Source organism: Oreochromis niloticus, linkage group LG4 (assembly GCF_001858045.2).
Source record: "Oreochromis niloticus isolate F11D_XX linkage group LG4, O_niloticus_UMD_NMBU, whole genome shotgun sequence".
Taxonomy (NCBI): Eukaryota; Metazoa; Chordata; class Actinopteri; order Cichliformes; family Cichlidae; genus Oreochromis; species Oreochromis niloticus.
In genome coordinates this window covers 12,854,476-12,876,832 of record NC_031969.2, presented here as the reverse complement: position 1 = coordinate 12,876,832, position 22,357 = coordinate 12,854,476, and the positions used below count along the sequence as shown (strand labels likewise).

At 40.1% G+C, this 22,357-nt stretch overlaps 1 protein-coding gene across 2 annotated transcripts in view; it reads left to right on the top strand.

Annotated features, from left to right (window-relative positions):
- The window catches only part of grin2aa (glutamate receptor, ionotropic, N-methyl D-aspartate 2A, a), a 162,588-nt gene that overhangs the window by 92,483 nt on the left and 47,748 nt on the right, over window positions 1-22,357 (top strand). For both annotated transcript variants that reach the window (XM_019358061.2, XM_025906858.1), the window contains 2 exons: window positions 11,837-12,003; window positions 17,017-17,445. In XM_019358061.2, the coding sequence (XP_019213606.1) occupies window positions 11,837-12,003; window positions 17,017-17,445 (596 nt within the window). The remainder of the gene's footprint in view (window positions 1-11,836; window positions 12,004-17,016; window positions 17,446-22,357) is intronic.

Below are 22,357 nucleotides of genomic sequence, written 5' to 3'. Positions count from 1 at the left end.
ACCCCAGACAGCCTAAAATATTATTGGCTTTTTTGGTATTTACCTTATTTGCACTACATTAGAGAACCTAAAATTATGTTGTCATAAATGTTACTTTTTTGACTGTTCTAATCTAATGTGATATTGAAAGTAGTGCTGAGTTTGAAATTCAAGTATCCTGACAACAATAGTATAGATTAAAGTATGTTTAAAGTACTAAAAGTTCAGCAACTAAATCTAGAATATGTACTTCTTAGCTCTTGGACAGGCTATTTTCAAATTAACCATTTAATTTTTCTGATAATCACATAAAAAATTCTACAAATAGGTCAAAATACCAGTAGAGCAGTAGTAGGAGTAGAGGTCCAATTCATTGGCTCACATTAGTTGAGGTGAAGTCTAGCAGTCTGACTGGAGGTCTTTAATAAGGCAAACTTTAAGCCTTTATAGAACTTAAAAATGTGAATAATTTTTATAGTACAGTTTTTATGAAGTAGGAAAATAGCTATAGAGACTAAACTGTTTTAAATTTCTGCTCTAATTTTGATCATTTCAACATATGAATCTGTGAGGAGTGACATATTTTTGGAGTCAGTCACAAGTGGCTGTGCAAGAAATTGCTGTTTGGGGCACTTGTACATTGGCTTCATTTCTCAGCCCTGGAGGTGGCTGCTTTTATAAAACCCTCAACAAGAAAGCAAAAAAACATGAGATTTACATCTGAGATTTACCACCAAATGCAAGTTACAGTACCAGAGATGGGCAGTAACGCGTTACTTGTAACGCGTTACTGTAATCTGATTACTTTTTCAAGTAACGAGTAATGTAAGGGATTACTATTGCAAAAACGGTAATTAGATTACCGTTACTTTCACGTAGGAACGCTGCGTTACTGCGTTACTAAAACCGTGATTTTTTGCGAGAACGTCTCATGACAGTGACGTAAGCGAGTGCGACGTTCCTGACAACAGCTGTCTGCAGATCATAATACAGGGGTGGGCACCGAGGGCCGGTGTCCCTGCAGGTTTTATATGTGTCCTTGAACCAACACAGCTGATTTAAATGGCTAAATTATCTCCTCAACATGTCCTGATGTTCTCCAGAGGCCTGGTAACGAACTAATCATGTGATTCAGGTGTGTTGACCCAAGGTGAGATCTAAAACCTGCAGGGACACCGGCCCTTGGGGCCTGGAATTGCCCACCCCTGTCATAATATATCGAGTGCGGGACAGAGTGTAGCATGCAGCGTTTAAAGCGTGGAAGTACTGACCTTATTTTGAGTTTGATTCCATAAAAAGTGACAAAAACATTAGTGTCCGTTGTGCGTGGGAAGAAAACTTCTTTTTACAGCGAAAAAACCCCTAAACTTCCAAGCAAGCACCGAGTGTACTACGACGTAATGTGAAATTCACAGAGAAACTCGGGGATTCTTCCACTGACCGTTGCGGCACACCTGCACCAGGGTAAACCTCCGCCTAACCCAGTCCTGCTTTACAGGTGAAAATAGAGCAACAGGACCGCTGAGTCTTTGATTTTATTTATTTTCTGCTGTGTTTTACTTGCATCTATTTGAAAGAGTGAGTGTAAACACAAAAAAATATTTTATTTTATGTGCTGGAATGTGCAGAAAATAGGTTTAAATGTTAAAGAAATTTCTTCCAGTCAGAGAATGTTGCATATAATTTAATTTTTGCTTGATGCATAAAGTTAAAAGATTAAAACTAATAAAACAAGTTTTAAAAAGAGACTTTTCCATTTGATTACATTTTGTATGATGAATTATGCAGAAAAAGTAGAATTGGGCTGAAAGATCTATCGCTTTATCACCTATTCAGGTTGTAAATCGTGTTTTTAAAAAGTAACTAAGTAACTAAGTAATTAATTACTTTTGAAAATAAGTAATCAGTAAAGTAACGGGATTACTTTTTGGGGGAAGTAATCAGTAATTAGTAACTGATTACTTTTTTCAAGTAACTTGACCAACACTGTACAGTACACAGAATTTGAGCAGTTCCATTTGACAGCTGCAGGACTATGCTCTTTATGACTTGCCTCACTTGAATGTAAAAAAGTATCCACACACATTAAAACAAGTGTTGGAAGAAATGTAATTGGATTCAGCTACCAACAAACTGTGGGTGAAAAATAGTCTAATCCAAATTTTTAGGTACTGGTTTAGACAGTCTGTTAGGCTGTCCGTTTTGAGCCGGCTATGCTAATTTGCACTGGCTGATTTGTCCCTAGCTTGCTCTTCAATTCCAGCTGGAAGATCAAACTTGCCGTTATGTACGTAAAGGTAAATCTGAGATATCCTAATGCTGTTCCTGAAAACATGGCATTAAACTAAAAATGATTTCACACCGGTTACGTATTCATGCTCCTCCACGTCATCTCAGCCTTTCTTCTGGGCTGTTTTACGACTCCATAAATGTAGGTCTAGGGTGTTTTGTTCCTGTGTAAATCTGGCCTTTGAGGCCTTTGATTTCCTTGTTTTTCCTGGGTAGTGGGTGTTCTTCTATTCTGTTTGAGCTGAGGTTTATATTATGTTGTTTGTGTCTTTGGAATAAACTCAGCATGATACACAGCCCTCTGGCACAGATACACACACACACACACACAAACAAGACTTATCTCCTTACCTTGAGTAGACGGTGTGCAAGACGCGCATGCTTGTGTGCACAAACATCGTAATGCGACCACACAATGTGTGCCATTTGTGAGTTATGTGTTTGCGTGCAGCTTTCTTGTGCATTATAATTTCCTAATAAACAGCTCCTAAACTTTACAGTTTGATGTCTCCCTCTTTTTTATTTTCTTCGCATTGTACCAAACTCTCGTGTTAAACGCTTCCCGTTCTTTAAAACTCTTTAAGGCGACTGCACACTAAGTGCTTCCATACAGGATTACTTTATTCAGTACTTCAGAAAGAAAACATGTTTCAACAAGTAATCCTTACAAAGAGGTTTCTTGTCAAAATATTACTTATCTATTCAATAAGGGCGTGCAGTGACTTCCTAATTCAAATTCCTATTTTATTGTGATTAGCACCACAGCTCATGTGGTGGGAATTTTTTGAATTTTTTATTTTTTGGTGTTTTGTTTGTGTTCATTTAAAAGAACGAGGTAAGACAGAAGCTGGGAAACTAAGGATTTACTTTTTTTTTAAAAAAGATAATTGAAGGGCGCAAAACTAGGAAGGAGAAGAAGAAAACGAAAACCTAAAATAGTACGAAGATAATGGGGGGAGGTGGAGGGAAAGACGGAAATTAGGCAACTAGGTACACAGCAAAAATACCGGGACTAATTATGATGGTTATGGCTGCTGATTTTGGCAATTTTCGATAGTGATGATAATTTTCATAATGATCCCCACATTTTCTGTCTGTGTGGCAGGTGTGAAAACGCACAGTATGCCAAAGCGGAGTGAGAGCAGAGATAATAGTGCCGAGATAAATAACAAGCCGGGCTGTGGTGGGGGAAGAGGCCACTGTAATCAGATTACTACATTTTTGGGTGATTCCTCTCCCCACTTGCAAACATCTGTCACCTCAGACTTTTTCTTTTATGCCTTATTTTAAGGACACTCAGCAAGGTCCAAAAAAAGTTCAAGAAATAACAAGACTTTTCTTTTTCAGTGACATCTTATGTGGCTGTTCATTTTTAATAAGAGGATTTTTAAGGTAAAATGCTAAATTACCCTCCAAGAGTTGAGGATGGCTGTTTCTGCTTAGGTGTAAGATTTGGTTCCCAGAGGAGGGTAGCAGCATATTGGCTTTATTAGAAGAGAGTGGGAGAGGGCAAGATGGATAGAGGGAGGTGAGAAAAGACAGGGCCTCTGGATGGAGCGCTAACGAAAAAGAAAGGAAGACATAGAGAGGAAGATATTGGACTTATTAGAGAAGAGAGTGAGTGGGAGAAGAGGGCAAGCACAGGGAGACAAATGGAGAGAGAAAGAGGAAGGGAGAGAGAGGATAGGGAGAGAGGGGATAGGGAGAGAGGGGATAGGGAGGGAGGGATGATGTTATTTTGTCAGTGTTTCCCCGTGGGGACTCGAATGCTTGTTAAAAAGTCCTGACAGAGGAAACCACAGCAATAACACACACATACACAAACATACAGGCGTGCACACGGGCAGTGTTCCTATGTGCTAAACTTCCAATAGGTCTCCGTTCCCCCTCTGTGTGTGTGTGTGTGTGTGTGTGTGCGCGCGCGAGTGTGTGTTATCTGCTAAAACGGACTGCATTCATGCCAAAAATATTCCTCTGTGACGTCAAATACAGCCTCACTCTCTCTGTCTGTGTGTAGCCGCTATTGCAGTTGAAGGCTACTGTTTCCCTACAATTATGATCCAACACAAACAAAGGATGTATGGCTCCCCCCACTCGTTCACACCACAGCACATCAACAGCCTTTAAAAGCCCACCTTCTTATTCAAAGTGCCTCTCAGAGATCTGCTTATTGTTTTAAAACACTGTGATCGTGTAAATCCCAAAGAAACGTTTGCAATTTCGGTAGAACAATGTGCCGTGAGTAGAAAGACATTTCTAAAGTTCAATGTTCAGTATGAGACTATAACCTGAAGAGCCTTACTTTGTAGAATCTCATATAGGTTTATGTGCAGCTTTGATTCAGTCTTGTGACTACTAAAGAACTTTTTTAAAATATCATCTGTAATGGACGTACGTTCAGCAGCCACTTTGTTAGCTACACATTGCTAGTAACAGGTTGAACCTCCTTTTGCCTTCAGAACTTCTTTAATTCTTTTTGGCACAGATTTAACAAAGTGCTGGAAGCATTTCTCAGAGATTTTGGTTTGTATTGACATGACATAACCAGATCCCAAGAGTGATCTGTTGGAGAGATCTGGTGACTGGAGAGGACATTTGAGAGGACTTCAAACTGTTCAAGAAATCAGTTTGAAGTGAGCTGAGCTTTGTGACATGGAGGATTACCCAGCTGAAACCAGCGATCACAAGTGGGTACAGTGTGGAGGTAAAGGGATGGACATGGTCAGCAACACTACTCAGGGAGGCAGTGGCATTTAAATTGTTCTCAGCTGGTACTAAGGGCCCAAAGTGTGCCAAGAAAACAACATTATACCACCACCAGTCTGAACCGCTGATACAAGGCGGGATGGATCCATGCTTTCATGCTGTTTTTGCCAAATTGGGACCCTAGCATGTGAATCTTGCAGCAGAAATTGAGGCTCATCAGACCGGGCAATGTTTTTCCAAGTTTTTATTGTCCAATTTTGGTGAACTCATGTGCATTAAACCCTCGGTTTTCTGTTTCAAATGACAGGAGTGGCACCTGGTCTGTTTCAAGGTTCGACTTGTTGTGCATTCAGCGACGCTTTTCTCCATGCCTTGGTTTCAATAAGTGGTTAATTGATTTATTGTTGCTTTCTTACAAACTTGAAGCAGTCTAGCCATTCTTCTCTGACATCAACAAAGCATTTTCACCCAGAGACTTGCTGCTCAATGGATATTTTCTCTTTTTCAGACCGTTCTCTCCAATCCCTAGAGATGGATGTGTGTAAAAATCCCAGCAGATCAGCAGTTTGTGAAATACTCAAACCAGGCCATCTGGCACCAACAACCACACGAGGTTCACGGTCACTTAAATCACCTTTCATCCCCATTTAGATGCTCAATTTGAACTTTATTACTTTGTCTTATCGGTGTCTACCAAAATGCTTTGAGTTGCTGTTATTCTCTGTTTAGATTTGAATTAACAAGCAGTTGAACAGGTGTAACTAACAAAGTGACTGGTGGGTGTAAGTTAAACCTTTGGCAATGCCTTAATATCATTAGCTTTTAAATAATTACACAAATGGGCATGTGATTATGATATGCCCATTATGTCTACGTGACATTGTTTTGGCTTGATCATGCTATCCACATGTTGTTAAAGGGCATCATAATCTACATAATACAGGAGCCTTTTTAAACCACACTGAGGCTTCGTCGGAGCTAAAACATAATTATCCATTTATGAGGTTTCATCACAAAGGAATGAAGTGTCAGCTTGTATAATGCACCAGTCTGTGAATATTTGACTGTTACAAATGTAACCAATATCTATATGGAAAGGCAGCATAACATTTTGCCCACATTTGTTAGGGTTAAGCCATGTTGAACCTCCGTGCCTTCCTCTCACATCTTCTCCTATATACATATATTAGCAATGGCAACATTATTCACAGTTCATCAAAGGCACAACAGAAGCAACCGTTCAAATGGTTAGCTCTCTATTCTTTACTAAAAAACAATACAGTGTTTGTTATGCTAATTTTTTTTTCCTATTAGAAGACAAAAACAGTTTACATAAGCCAGTAAAAATATACAGTTTTTGAAGCAGTGCAGCAGAAAATGAAGAGCTCGTCGTTTTTTGTCTGATATGCTCATTTTGCCAGTGACTCAAAGACGTTGGGCGTGGGATTTAAAAAAAGTTACCTAAGCAACTTGAAAAAAAAATCTTTAATTTTGTATTGCTGAAAAAATAAAATCATTTTTTAAAAAGTGTAAAAAAAAAAAAAGTAAATACTGATACCAGATAATTGGGGTAGGGAGTTAACAAAGAAGCCTGCAATTTAAAAACCATTAGCAGGTGGACAGACAAACATTGATGATCTTGTTAGAGAAAAGCATCTGTAATTGGGTGAGATGTATTAAGCAGGTACTACAGTCTCCTAAATGGCTTAAATTCTATAACATTGGGCTCCTTTTTACTGTTAAAGCCTACAGTTAGACATTAGTATAGCTCTGTGGTGTTATTGCTGTTGTTTACAGACAGGCTGGTAAAAGACTTACATTTATGTAGTAATCAGATATACTCTGTTCTTAATAAAGTGATGCCATACACTGTTTGTGACTGTTCAAGCGGTCAGTGGTCAGCGCTGCCTGCTTCCCTCAGTTTTTCCTCCTTCCTTGTTTTTCGACAGCTATTTTTGTGCCTGTTTAAATTTAGCAACTGGCCACTGAGGAATTTTTGTCATATCAGTGTGTTTCTCCTCCCATGAACCCAGCAGATAGCTGGCTATCTGTGGTTAATATGTGATATGAAGATTTGTATGACACCCCCTTTATGATAAATGCAGATTTTGACATGCGTGTTTACTACGTTATCAGACCTTTTGTCTAGGTGAGCGTTTGCCTTACAATCTCAACTCACAATACACACTTATCTCTGTGTGTGTGTTTCTGAGCTTTATATGTGTTTGTGTGTGTGCGTGTATGTCATAAGACTAGACAGTGCAAGATGCTATCAGCAGTAGAGGATATGAGGACTACTATTTATAACTCCCCTCTCAGTCTCAATAGACACACTGTCCTGCCCCGTGGGGTAGGTGCATGCTTGTTGTGTGCATCGCTGTTGTCGTGTTTGAGTGCATGCAACAGAGTGGGAAATTTAAGAGTGGAGGGAGACCGGGAATGTGGCAGACAGGGGCGAAAGGGAACGAGCTGTGAGTGACAGCCTGTGCGTTAATTTGCACGCACGTGTGTTTTGTGTGTGCGGACGCCACTAGCTCAAGGTGTGAGTGGAAAGCAAAGACATGTCACACTTGACAAGGGTGAAATGAGAGGAAATGATTGGCTGTTTTCTGATGTCACGGATTGTGAGCTGTCCTAATTAGAAACAGTCATACACTGCTTAGTCACCTCAACAGCCTCCTCTCCACTGCTCTGCCCATTCCCTCTGTAGTGTATTCTTCTCTCTGCCCTCTAGCTTTCCTTTCTGTTTGTGTCTGACTCTGATTTCATGTATGTGGGACTTTTTCTGCCTGCCACTCTCGATTTGAGTCTCCAGTGGTTCTTTAAACATAAACTTTCTTTTTCTTTAAGATCTCTTTTATTAAAATGCCAATTTTTAAGACTACAAAGTCTGGTTTGCAATGTTCTCATTGCACTTGTTTCTGTTTATGCTCGTAAAATAATATTAAGCCCAGCCTAAACCCAGTCAGTTCCTATGTGCAGTTGGCTTCTGCTGGGATTGTAAAGTATCATTTCCCTGAATCTGCTATTATGAGATTCAGGGAAATTAAAGAGACACGATTTGGCTCACATGAATGAATACAGGCACAAGCCTCACTTGACACCAGCAAGGAGTAATTATTTTAGGGAAAAGGGAGATTTTTTTGGTACTTTCCTCTCCTGGGAAGCCTTAAAGCTTGAATTCCTTCAGATTGGCAGAAACAAGCAAAAAAAAAGCACACTCTTAAAGTGCAGACACGCATGTATACACAAAATATCAGTGGATCAGAAGTCTTGGGAGATTATTCATAACCAGTGTTAGCTTTTGCCAAATTAATTTTGCATAAATGTGGCCTTTGGCATCAATATACTGTTCCTGTCGAGAAAAAAAATGCATTTTGAAATTTGGTGTTTTTCCAAAGAGTTAAATTGCTCCTTTATGGGTGAGAAAGTTCCTGGAAATCTATTATGCTGAAAAATGCATTGTCCTCAACAAAAGTTACTGTGGAACAAAAAGTATGAGAGCAGCATGATTACCATTAGCAGTGTATGGCACAGTAGCTCAAAAACACACCGCCGGCAAATATGTTGACAGATGGTTTCCACTACTTGTATGTCTAAGCCAAAACAAGTCAAAAAGCAAAAACACTGTTCCATATCTAATTTATCCATATTTGCTAACACATAACTACCAGTACCAGGCCTTTGGATGTGTACATCCTTTTGTATATTGCAGGAAAAGCGTGGGAGCATCGGCTGCTGCCGTGATGAAGACAGGGAGTGACAAGTCTTATAGCATGACCTCCCTCCTGTCCCACCATGCTCAAGCATCGCTTCAGTTTCTACCCCATTAGAACATACAATAGAGCACTGAGCTGCACAGAGAGCAAACACTCAAGAACACTCAAATCTGAGTATAGTGAGCCAGCCTCACATACAGATACAATACCATTAAAAAGCACTCAAGCGTCTCGATATAGGGAGAAGAGTCTCACTCGTTTTCTCATTCTCCAACACTGACCCAAATAATGCAAACAGTGAATTCCCGCATTATTCGGAGGCTATCAAGACAGTGGAAAAGAAAACGATAGGTTGTGCAGAGGCGATGAAATTACATGCAGTGCTCGATATGGTTACAAAAGCCATCCAGTGCTTTCTGCTGGTGTCTCTTTTTATTCCCACAATGCGTTTTCAATATATTGTACAAACCCTACCCTGTAGAGAAATGCAACTTTACCTGCAGGAAACGGGTGATACGCCAATACCCTGTAACCTAATAGAAGAGAGGCTTAAAGGAATAGAAAGTACTTGATATGTTTAATTGATGCAGCTGACTAGTTGTATACATTTAGCTATTAAAATCTCACATAATCAATCCGTGTTCCTGATAGGGGGGAAAAAATGTGAGTACTAATTACATCTAAACCTGCTGCAGCTTAATTATACCAGTCATTGTAGTTAAAGTGTCTGTCTAGTTGACCCTTTTAAATATTATTAAATGAAGCCAAATGTAGTATACTTATTCTTGGCAAAGTATGATCAGAGCCTACAGGTGGATTCTATTTGTTAAAATAAATATTAAAATGGTGAATATATGAATATGAATATGGCTGTGTGGTGTATATCTGAGCCAGAAAAGTGTACAGTAGTGTGTGAGTACTTTCCACAGCTGTGTATTTTCACTCGCTGTAGCAAAACACAAACTGAGTCAAGATCAGGTTGAAGAAAGTGTAGATCTGACTGTGATGGATTTCTAGTAACAGCACAAAATGGAATTTGGACCTTTACATTACCCTTTCATGCATGTCATGGCTGAAATACAGAGTAAGATTTGAGTGGTGCGGTGCCACAGTAATCAGTGCCCCAACCTGAGAATATAGATATGGTAAGTTAGTGAGTAGCATATGCATCTAAGTGAGTTTTACGGTGGCCCTAAGAGGTCAAACGCACTCCAAATTAAGGAAACTCAAGCAAATAGAAAAAAACGCACAAAATGCAACAGAAGTATTTTTTTTGGGGGGGGGGGCAATAACATGATGGAAAAGTTGCTAAAGTGAGAATCTAACAGCAAGCGGCTAATATCAAACAGTGTTATATGAATTATGCAATTAAAACACACATTACCTGCATTTTTTTCTCCCTAACAACACAGATGAATCCTCTGCTTCTATTAAGCCTGTCTCAGTGCAGTACTTATATTAATATTTTGGTTTTCTGTCACTTCCACATCTCGTCCGTCACAATATTGTCTCCCCTGAAAACACGTTTTTTCAGATTTTTTTTCTACTTTCTTTGTGTTTTATTTAACTTTTTGTTTTTTTTCATGTGCTTTTGCAGCATTTTTCTTTTTGCTGGTGTTTTCTTGTGTTGCGGTTCAGTTTGACCTCTCAGGGCCACCGTAAGTTTCCCATTTACGATGCATTTGGGAGTAATGAAATGGAATAACAGTACAGCGTCTGAAGAAGTTACTTAACAGCTTCTGCTTGAGTATTGTAGAACCCGATTGAGAAGCCATCATCACTACCGAAGGCCACCGTAAACCAGTAATAATAACAATATTGGCAGTTTGTTTAGTTAAAATGATAATTACATGTTGTAATGATTACTGAGGGTGCAGTATATAGTCACTTTTTTGGGCACAGCAAATTGCCCATTCATATTTTTATATAGTTTTTTATGGGTGCAGGGTTTGGAATGATTTTTGACCTTTTTTAGGTCTCTAAAGGTCTCTTCAAAACTGATTAGACTTGACTGTTGCAGCATATGGGATTGAGGCTAATGTTCGGCCCTATTACAATATGCAGTGACTCAGAGCATTATGGTTGCTGTTTCACTTTTTTTTTTTAACTTTAGCCACACTGTGGATAAATTACGGTAGAAGCAGGCCGCAGGCAGTGTGTACTAGCAAAGTGTGCCTTTATGTGTCAGTTTGTGTAACCGTGTGCAGCGCATTTATTAATTTTGAGGTGTGAGCCCAGTGTTTTGTTCTGTTTCTTAGCCTTTATGGTTTTTGGGTTGTTTTTTTTCCCCAAGCTGTCAGGTTGCAGCTTTACACACACACACACACACACACACACACACACATACACACACAGAGGAGACCTCCACACAACCCTGCCTCAATCATAATAAGAGAGCCAAGTGACACAGAACAAGTGGTGTCAAGATAAGGTATGTGTGAACTCTCTGACATTTCAAGGTAACAGAAAGCCACGAAGATTGTGCAATACTCAGCCAAAGACAAGGTAACACATTTGCTCGTCCACACTTTTTGCAATGCTACACTCTTTTTGTTCTTCGCTGCTTTCTCTAATTTCACATCATTTAATAGTCCACTATAATGAGTCATTTTAAATACAGCATAAATGAATAGAGGTAATTTGTCCATCTATAATAGTGCTTGTCTGCGCTGTCCAAGCTAATGTCTGAGTTTGGCTGAATTAAATGGCAAATGATTCTCAGTCAGGTTTAATGGAGTGAATATGAGCGACTTGGAGTGAATGCAACCCTTGTTCCCCAGAACCATGCCCACAGAGTTCTGCAGCCTGGTCTGTACCGCACCAATCCAATTTGGTCTTAATTGAATTGTTCTGAGGCCCTCATCCATATATTTCCTCTGCAAGAAGCTTATTACTCTCAATCTCTGTATGCATGTTTGAGTGTGTATGTGTGTGGGTGAGCAACTGAGAGAGTCTGTGTACTCATATTGTGCCAAGATTTAAATGCTTTGTTGCTGACTGATGTTTCCGAGATGCATCACCTATTCCAAGATCGAATAGGTGGTGGACTAATCTGGAAAGTGCAACCCCCCCCCCAAAAAAGAACAGGTATTCTAACAAATATTCAGCTAATCTTGTATCTCTGTGTTTCTCTTTGCTCCTAGGATGTGAAGTCAACGTTCTTCCAGTTTGGTGCCTCCATCCAACAGGAGGCTCTGCTCATGCTGAACATCATGGAAGAGTATGACTGGCACATATTTTCCATTGTCACATCAAAGTTCCCAGGCTACCAGGAATTCATCAACATCTTGAAAACTACTGTGGACAACAGGTTAGAACAATACTGTGGTGTGTTCTCAGTTCAGTTCAATTCGATTCAATTTTATTTATATAGTGCCAAATCACAACAACAGTCGCCTCAAGGCGCTTTATGTTGTAAGGCAGACCCTACAATTAATCAACAGAGAAAACCCCAACAATCATATGACCCCCTATGAGCAAGCACTTTGGCGATAGTGGGAAGGAAAAAGATCCTTTTAACAGGAAGAAACCTCCAGCAAACCAGGCTCAGGTAGGGGCGGCCATCTGGCACGAATGGTTGGGGTGAGGGGAGGAAGACAGGACAAAGACATGATGTGGAAAAAGCCAGATCTTAATAATAACTAATGAATAACTTATATGCAGAGAGGTGAATCCCCCAGCAGCCTACACCTATTGCAGTGTAACTAAGGGAGGATTCAGGGTCACGTGATCCAGCCCTAACTATGTGCTTTAGCAAAAATGAAAGTTTTAAGCCTGATTTTAAAAGTAGAGAGAGGGTGTCAATCTCCTGAATCTCAATTGGAAGCTGGTTCCACAGATGAGTGGCCTGTTCTTTGTCCTTGCATTTTTTTCCTTATATGTTTTTTTAATCTGTTGTCCTTTCACCATTAACTGGGGCTGTTAACTCCACTCCTGCTGCTGGGTATAGTACAGGAAACGTCTCCCACCCTCAGGGTTAGTCATCCCCCAACAACCGGCTGTGGGGCCAGTCTGCCACTGCCACTCTGTATTTGTAGTTACTGAAGGCTCACAGGCTTAGTAGCCCACAGTGCACACATCGGACTGGGGTATTTTCTGGCAAGGCAGCTGCCTATAGAGGTACCTGGTTCATCGTAACAGGACCATTTGCTCGTCTCAAAGATTAAAGAGTGCAGGCAGTGCACTGAAACATCAAATGGCTCATTAAATCAGTTATGTTGTTTGTTTTGATATGTGGCAATCATCCAACCATTTAGTTTTTGTAACACTGTTAAGTGTGTTACATAACACAACATATTAAATGACATTAAGGTTTGCAGGTATTAATGAAATGAAAGTTTCAGAACTGTAACTCACGATGATAATCATAGCGATAATTATGATTTCTAATTTTATGATAATAGTGGATGCAAACTTTCTCTCATGCATACACAATGTTTTTCTAAAAACATTTGTTAAAAGAAGTTATGCAGTTACGGATTCTGATTGCATTTTAGATCAGTAACTAGTCTGTGAAGGTTCTCAGTCATCCAGGTCATCATAGTCAAAGGAGTTTGCAAAGAAAAGCGTCTGGACTTCTTTAAGCTGCTTGAAGACGTTTCACCTCTCATCCGAGAAGCTTCTTCAGTTCTAAGGTCAAAAATATCCAGTATCCCCAAAGAGGGATACTCCCACTGTCCCTCTTTGGGGGAATACTCCCACTGGGTTTAAATCTGGGACTCTCGGCCATTTGACCTTAGAACTGAAGAAGCTTCTCGGATGAGAGGTGAAACGTCTTCAAGCAACTTAAAGAAGTCCAGACGCTTTTCTTTGCAAACTCCTTTGACGATCAGTAACTAGATTAAACGTTTTTGGGGGGAGTTTCTGGAGGTATTGTGTTGACCCAGAAGCCCCTCATTTGCAATAAAGCAGCCTAGACTTTAACGTTATGCAGATTAGAAGCCAACCACTCAGTGTGCGTTCCCTCAGAACACAACACACTGCAGTGCTACCAGAATGCAGGGCATTAAAAAAATGATATCTGACCATTTTTTCAACCAGTTTCTCTCGAAAAGAGTGAGCAGGTGGGTTTCCACTGCTAATCATTTAAGTGTCCCCAATCCTCACACAGCATGTTACAGGATTATCAAAGCATTAACCAACCCTGCCAACTCAATCTTTCAACTAGAAACACTTTCAATGTATTAAAATTAACAACATCAAAATTACATTACACCAGTACAAGACTAGAGAGCCTTGACCGCATGGATGAACTGAAGCACATCCATTGTGCTCTTCAAAAATATCCAGCCTAAAAGAATTTCGTAAGCATCCTTTCAGTGAATGGAGATGACAAGTAGGTTTACTGCACGTGCAGGTTGGCTGTTTGCCACACCTTTAGGTCATTCTGACTGATGGTGCTTGTTTCAGCGGAGAGAAAGAGGAAAGTACAGCACGCCATAATTTTGGGCAAAAATGGTCAGATTAATGATACATGTTCAGCACTGTGGAGATGGAGGCAAGGACTGGTGCCTGTTTCTGTGATATATTAAAGCTCACCTGAGGTTTTTCTCATCAGCAGTTACTCTTAATGTCAGACGCAGCAGGGATTCAACAGCTTCTCCTACTCTATGCTTTGTTGATGATAACTAAAGCAGTTTAATTACAGGTAGCAGGTGTAAGACATGTTTAATATATTCATATAGAGAGAAATCCCAGTGTCTGTATTTGTGCCTTTGAGAAGTGATCTTGACTTCAGTGCTGCTTTCAGCTGCCCCCTTGTCACAAGGGGTCACCACAGCGAGCAGCTCTACATGTTTGATTTGGCAGAGTTTGATGCCAAATGCCCATTTTTGACACCATCCCATGTCTACAGCTATATTACACAAAACCTGTCTGCTTGGTTGTCTCCAAATTCCTCCTACATGATCAGGAGTTAGGCAAGCTAACTTGGCACTCGGGTACATTTCAGAGCTTGGAAGGTTTTTATCTTCAGCAGAGATTATGATGTCATCGTGCTGCTTAGCAGCAACCGACCAACAGGTTAAATAAGGACGCGTAACATATTACAAGAGCACTGTATCATTTTAACTTCATGATAACAACATCTAATTTAGCAAATATTGACTGCTGAGATCACCAAATGTTTATACTATCAATATTACATTACATCATTTGACACCTTAACTTATGACATCAGGTTTAATGTATTTAGGGTCTATATTAACAGTTTAATGTTGGATAAATGACTGGATAAGCATGCTTAAAGGCAAGGGGCTTTGAAGCCATTTGATTTAGTCCAGGCTATAAAATTCATTTTATGCACTTTTATCAGGTCCGTTTTATTGACATGTAGATTAAACAATGAGACATATGAATATGTAATCAGAATGGAAGTTCAGTTATTAAGTGATCTTTTACTATGTAGATCTATATTCAGTTTTAAAAAAAATGTATATACCATTTTTTCATTATATGTTGAATGGAGGTGAACAGTGCCTGGCTGATGAGTGGTGTATCACAGTTATTTTGACCATGGATGGTAGACGTGGTCCCTTAGTCATACACACAGAAGATATAAACACATTTTAATTTAAACAAACCCCATGTTTATCTTTAAAACAACCTCTTTTGCCTCTTTTTACTTTTTTCAAAGTGTTTAAACATATCAGTTTTCCAACAGCATGGATAGACCAAACAATGCTATAACATGTCCGGGTTAAAAGGATGCCCAAATATATTAACCTAAGAAATGTTAATCCAGTTACCTGCTAGTACATGCTACCAGTATATTCTTTTAAAGTGACTAAGTTATAGGTCAGAATCTCAATACTACCAAACGTCCATAATTTGTAGGCAAGAAATCAAACAATTCAGCGGGACAAGCCCGACCTGTGTGTGAACACATCTTAGTGTGTGCATTAGCCTATGTGAAATATAGTCCTAGAGGACCAGGGGGTGTATTTTCTCATCTCAGGTGAGTGCAGGTGGGTAGGTGGTCTCTCTGTCTGTGTAATCTGCAGATTAAAGGAGTTTGCATTTAGTTTTTAGATGGGAATGTAAAGGAGCTGGACCAATAGAGACCGGTATGTTCTCCATCGTCTCAAGCACAGAATATGGTGTTATCTATTTCAATTAAGGAGACCGATGCATAACTAAAGAGCATCCTGGAGAACCCCCCCCCCCGAAAAAAAAAAATTAGATGTGACTATCAACTTCTATTTACTGTTTACTAATAATACAGCATACAGCAGCATGTACTGTGTCTTTTTCCTTGGGCGTGTATGTGCGTACTTGTCTGCATGTGGATCATTTTCTCTCTATTAGCTTTGTCATCTGGGACAAGTAACCTGTCATCACTTTGAAAAGCAAGAAGAGGCCAGCAAGTCCCAAATCACTCTCATGTTACACCACCTGTCCATTGAAGGACCCTACACGATGGTTAACTGCCATCTTTGCCCTATCGTGTGTCACACTTTGTATTCCTCACTCTCTCTTGTGTATGTGTGTGTTTTTGTGCGTGTGTGTGTGAATGCGAGCATCATTCCCTAATCCTCACTCTGCCTGCTCGTAACTGCTGTCAACTTGTGATACCGCAGAAAACCGCCAGTTTATCACGCATTATGTTCTTTAATTGCGATCATAAGTGCCATTTCCCTCTGTTTCTGCTGGTCTTTAGCCGCATGTACTGGGACCTTCTGATTATTATTACTCGTGACATTATGAAAAAGAGCAGCCAGTCCCACCGGATGAGAGAGATGCTCTATAAATTCATAATCTTTTTTAATGAGCGCTTGCTATTTCTCACTCTGACCACTTTAGCTAACTGGCTACTGAATTACAAGAAAAAAAATCTTTGGAAATTTTACATGATTGCTTTCCTTTGCTGCAGTTTCGACACTCTATAAAGAATCAGCCTCATGATTGCGCTGTAGCAAATCAATATGTATTACCCTTTTTTGTGTAAAAGGTGACAGAAGCTGCATTATGTTTTGATCCCTTCACTGTTATGTTATCGCCAGTGTCACCAATTAGCCCGATGACCACAGGCGTTGCTTTGGATGTTTATTATCAGGACCGTGTTTTTTCACCTTGTCCTTTAACTGGGTGTAGGCTGGAACCAGCTGAGAATAATTACTGGACCAGCTTCATTCAATTTATTGTGCTTAATGTGCTCTCCCTCTGACAATAAGCACTTTACATCTATTAGAATTCGCGTTGCACTTAACATTGATATTAATTATAATGGATAATTGTAACTGCCCTTGCCAGCACCTGAGCAAAGTTAATAGTCTATTAGTTAAATATTAACATTTCACTCCTCTTCTCGTTATCCTTGCTTTAGTTTTGTGGGTTGGGACCTGCAGAATATCATCACTCTGGATGCCGTGGAGGAAGACAGCCGTTCTCAGATCATGCTGAAGAAGGTCCAGTCTCCAGTGGTGCTGCTGTACTGCTCCAAAGATGAGGCGGTGTACATCCTGGAGGAGGCTCGCTCTCTGGGCCTCACCGGATTCGGATACATCTGGATTGTGCCATCACTCACTACCGGCAACCCAGAAATAACACCAGACGCGTTCCCATCGGGAATGATCTCGGTGTCGTACGATGACTGGGACTACCCGCTGGAGGCGCGTGTTCGCGACGGAATAGGCATCATAACGTCAGCGGCGGCAGCCATGTTGGACGAGTACGGCGACATCCCTGAAGCCAAGACGTCCTGTTACGGCCAGATGGAGAAGACATCCAAGCTGCCTCCCAGTGCACTTCATAAGTAAGCAAAGCATTTATTTCTTTGTTGTTGTTCTTTTATCTCTAATGATTATTAACAAATAAAGTATGTGTGAGTCTGAGGAGCATTAATAGAACAGAAAGAGGAGCATAATAATATTGGTGTTTTTTTGATTTGTGTAATTTAAAAGCATCTGAAAGAGTCCCCGAGTTAGCGTGAGCATTTTATATGGACTCTTTCCCTCCAACTTCTGTTTTCACCCTTATCCTTGCTAATTAGAGAGAAGCTTTCACCGAGTCGCTGCTGAAGATTGCCATTCGAGAAAAGATGCAATTATTGGATACGAGAGCAAGGGATGGAGAGAGAGAGCAAGAAGCACGGAGGAAGTGTAGGAGTTAAAAAAAGAGAGGGAGGGGGGAAAAAGAGGTGAATGGAAGTCGAGAGGGGAGCTTGTGATGTAGGCAGTGAAAAAACAGGAGCAGGGAAGAAATCGAGACTGGGGGGAACAGCGGGAGGTCGCTACAAATGAGTGCTCTCCAAAATTGAAGAGCTCCTTGATGAGTCCTTCTGTTCTTTTCTCATTTATTCCACCATCTCTCATTCACTCTCTTCTGCTCCCCTTCTCATGAGCTCAACCCCGCAGCAGCCAGTGGGAGATGGTGCAGGTCTTGCCAGCTCTGTCTGGCTTTCCATCTGGCAGAGGAAGGAGAGACACACACAGTCGCGCAACCTGTGTTTACATCCCAATATTGTAATTTTTTTTTAAGATAATGATGTGTGAAATTAAAATTTGCATGTCTAAATGGTAAAACTTGATTCTACGACGTATTTCCAGGGAGGAAAAATCTCGCCTGTCTGTGTCTACTGTTACTTATCTTGCAACTAAAACGGTTAGTCTGGGGAGCGATTTAGAAACAATTTAGCTACACATGAAGCCATATGGATGTGTTTGATATTTAGCAGTGTGCAGAACATTTTGCCAAACACAGTAAATCAATATAATATTTCATCCGATGTAAGTGATCCAGCGTTTAAGTCGACACAGAAATCACGCCGCTGCTCTTTATCTTGGACGAAATCTTAAAACCCAACAAGAATAAGAATTTTTAGAAACAGCTGATTTAACCATCATGTTCTTATGTGCTGATGATGGCATTGGAGCAAAAGTTTGAATATTTACCTTTGACGTGGCAGAATCTCAGAGAAGGTTGCATGGCTTAGTGCAAAAACAGAATAAGGAAAAGAGCACAGCAGCTGCTCAGCTTTCTTTTTAATGTAACATCAGCTTTTAGAATTAAAGTTACAGTTTTCTTTCTCTGCTGGGATAATACTGGTTTAGTGCTTTGAGTTTGAAGTCTGAGATTTTTTTTATTCCCTTTGGTCAGTTCATTCTGCCATATGATGCATTTTAATTGGCTTTTTGTGGCTAGGTCACAGCAGAGCTTTCTTCTCTGCGCACCTACGACTCTACCAGCTTTTCATCATTATTGATGATGTTTCTGTCTGAATCTTCCCACGCCTTCCAAATGCCACCCCAAATTTCATCTGGAGCCATAACAACCCCACCTGCCTAATGGCTTAACACAAACTTTCCAAAGTCGCCGAGGTAACAAGGTAGTTACCGGTGCTGATTGGCACCAATTAACGAGCTACCAAAGCAGCGGTCATTTGCGGAAGGAGTCAGTAAAGTATGACTGATTGCATCCTAACTTACAACCTGATCTATGTCTCAATTTGTCTGGAAACACAGACACACCAAACAGAGTCACCGAACACCAAGAGACAGCTGACGTTGTTCCCAGCGTGCTCTGCTGCCTAAGGTTGTTACCCAGGTGATGAGTGTCCACAGATGGCACTGTAGTGGGTGAGAGAACTCAGCCAATAGGGCTTTGAGGCCAGGACAAGAGAAAACACGATTGGTTAAGGGTAGGTCAGGGCGATGGCAAGTGTGGGTTGTTGGACCATCATCAGCTGTCAGGGAAGACATGAAGACACGGTCAGCACACAGACATGCAAGTACACAGATGCATGCACAGAGAGGTGAGCAGATGGGACGTAAGTGCAAATATACAGTATGTGGGACATATTGCAGTATTTTCCTTTAGGTACAGTATTTACCCCAGTCTTTCAGGAGGTGTGTTTTTGTAAGCAAGATGTCAATAATGGTATTATTATCTTATGAGCATCTGGCTAGTGTTCAGCTTGAGATTTATTGTTTGTTTGCTTGAGCACCTCTCAGACTCCACTGTGGTTTGTCACAACAATTAGATTTAAAGCAGATGCTCCTTCCAGCCCTAAGTGTGCCAGAAACCATTTCATAATTGAAAGTAACTTGTTTTGATGGGAATATTATTAATAGTTATTGCTGAATTTACAAAAAATTAAAAAAAAAATCCTACACTCAGTGGCTACTACTATAGCACGCTGTCTACTACAGTGTGGGCCTTTAGTGAAGTTTTACCTCAGTCACTTTGCTCGTGTCAGCCGTGATGATAAATCCACTGTGACATATCCAAGATGAATATGGTGTGCCGAGTAATAAAAAATAAAATTAAATAAAAACAGGAGACAAATGACCAACTAAGAGCGCTGGCCAGCGCAGCAATCAGACCGAGTGACAACCTGTACTCCATATAAAATACGGCGTGTGCACTTGTGCGCGTGCACGCGTGTTAGAAACAAGAGAAATATCCCCCCTTAAGAGAATGTTCTGCCATGACAGATTTACAGTGTGCTGCTCACCTTCCTGTGGAGAACAGTGTGCCTTAAAAGACTTTAGCACTTATTTATCAGTGTGTTAGTGTGTGTGTGGAAAAGGCGTGGTGCCGGTAGTTTGTTCTGACAGGTAATTTCAGTCTGTAGCCGTGATATATGGGGGTCAAAATTCAGAAAACACATTTTTTTTTTGCAGATGCACATTACACACACAAACTTAGTCCTGGGGCAGCTGTCATTTCAGAGGTGCAAAGACAAACGCGTGCTCAACAGCGCTACACAATGCGATTTTTTGTAACCTGTCCTTTCTGGCATTTTTCTGTACGACACTTACAGAGACATAAAATGAGGCATTTTTCATCAAAATATGTACATTTTCATAATTATAAATCTGAGAACTGGATAAAAACTGGTTTAAAAGTTTAAAGTGTTTAAAAGGTTTTGGTTTTGAATATTGAATATTTCTTAATCACTCTATACCAGGGGTGGGCAATCTCAGTCCACGAGGGCCAGTGTGTCCCTGCAGGTTTTAGATCTCACCCTGGGTCAACACACCTGATTCACATGACTAGTTCATTACCAGGCCTCTGGAGAACTTCAGGACATGTTGAGGAGCTAATTTAGCCATTTAAATCAGCTGTGTTGGTTCGAGGACACATCTAAAACCTGCAGGGACACCGGCCCTCGTGGACTGAGATTGCCCACCCCTGCTCTATACATATTTCAAAAAACCCCCAACTTTTTTAAAAAACATTTTCCAGACATTCAAACTCAGGAACAAACAAATAAATTTATGTCCTTCAGATATCCTTGGGGTTTTTTTTACACACAAAAAATGCAACATCACTGACTACCTTGGACATTTTATCTATTTATTTAGTTTTTTTAGGATTTAGTTTCATATTTGCACTAATTTGTCCACTAGGAGAGCTATTTTAAAATAACGTCAGTGTGCATGGAAAACAGAAAAAATGGTTTTGCCTGTAGTTCTTCTTCATGTGTGCTGTACAAAACCGTTTAGTGTATTTATCATTTTAGAGCGTTAGAGATCTAACATGTTTTTTTGTCTTTTTAGAGAATGGAGACCGTCACGCCCCAGAGTCTCAACATGCCCGTCAATCCATGGCTCATACATAATACATTACCGCATAATCACTTGCTAACGACACCTATGGGCGTTTGTGTATTAATAAATGTAAATGTAAATGTTCGCAGGTCCCTTGTGGGATGTGAAATGCAGCAAGTGATCTCAGAACTAATCGTGTATTTAGGGGTAAGATTTCTAAACACTGAGTAAAACACTACAGTGGATTTGATTCTATAATGAAACTGCTCTTATGCTATTACTGTATAAGCAGGCAAACCATTAAAAAAAAAAGAAACCTCTTTTATTTAGTCAGCTATTCTAGTAAATTCGCATTATGTAAAAAAAATGAATGTAGTTGAATTTGTTCCTCAAAAAAGCTGTTGTTACTACATTTACATGTGGATGATTTATGGGTATAATTAAGCATTTTCACATTCACAAAAACAGCTGTTTTAGGCCTCACACCACTGTTATCAGCTTTCAAATAGGCAAATAAACCTTCACACAAAGGTAGAAGATGTGTGTCTGTGTGTGAGTACAGTGGTTAGGGCTTAAACATTGATGGTGTGAGGTGACTATGGAGCATCTCTCCATTTCGAATCTAAAACAACAGACTGATTGTAGGTCAAGTGCCTGATACTTCAAATGAAGTGTCCATTAGGCAGCGGTGGGTGTGCACTTTAAACGAGCTGTGAGAAAATCAGTTTTCCAACAGGCTGATCGTGGAGCTCAGAAAGTTATCATCTTTTTCTGTTTTGGTTTTGGAGAATTAAAGCGAACGGTATAATGGTCCCAACTTTCAACATTAAAGAAGTACTTAAAGCTTAGGACATAAAAGAGGTTTTAAGTTTAACTTTTAACTGAAAGGCTAATCGACTTAGCTTCAGCTAAACGACTGCCCGGTCGTTTGTTTTTCTAAGAAATGTAAATGTTTCCTTGGCACTGAATTTTTAAAATGTTTTAGATGTTTTCACATATTTTAACCAGACATCTGGCTTCTTCTTTGTAGAGCAGAACAGCTGTTTGACACAAGGAACAAAATCAGTTTCACTCACTACCCACGTTTTTCAGTTGCTCATTCACACGACTCTCAGCCAATCACATGGCAGCAGCTCGGTGCATTTAAGCACGCAGACATTGTCAAGATGACCT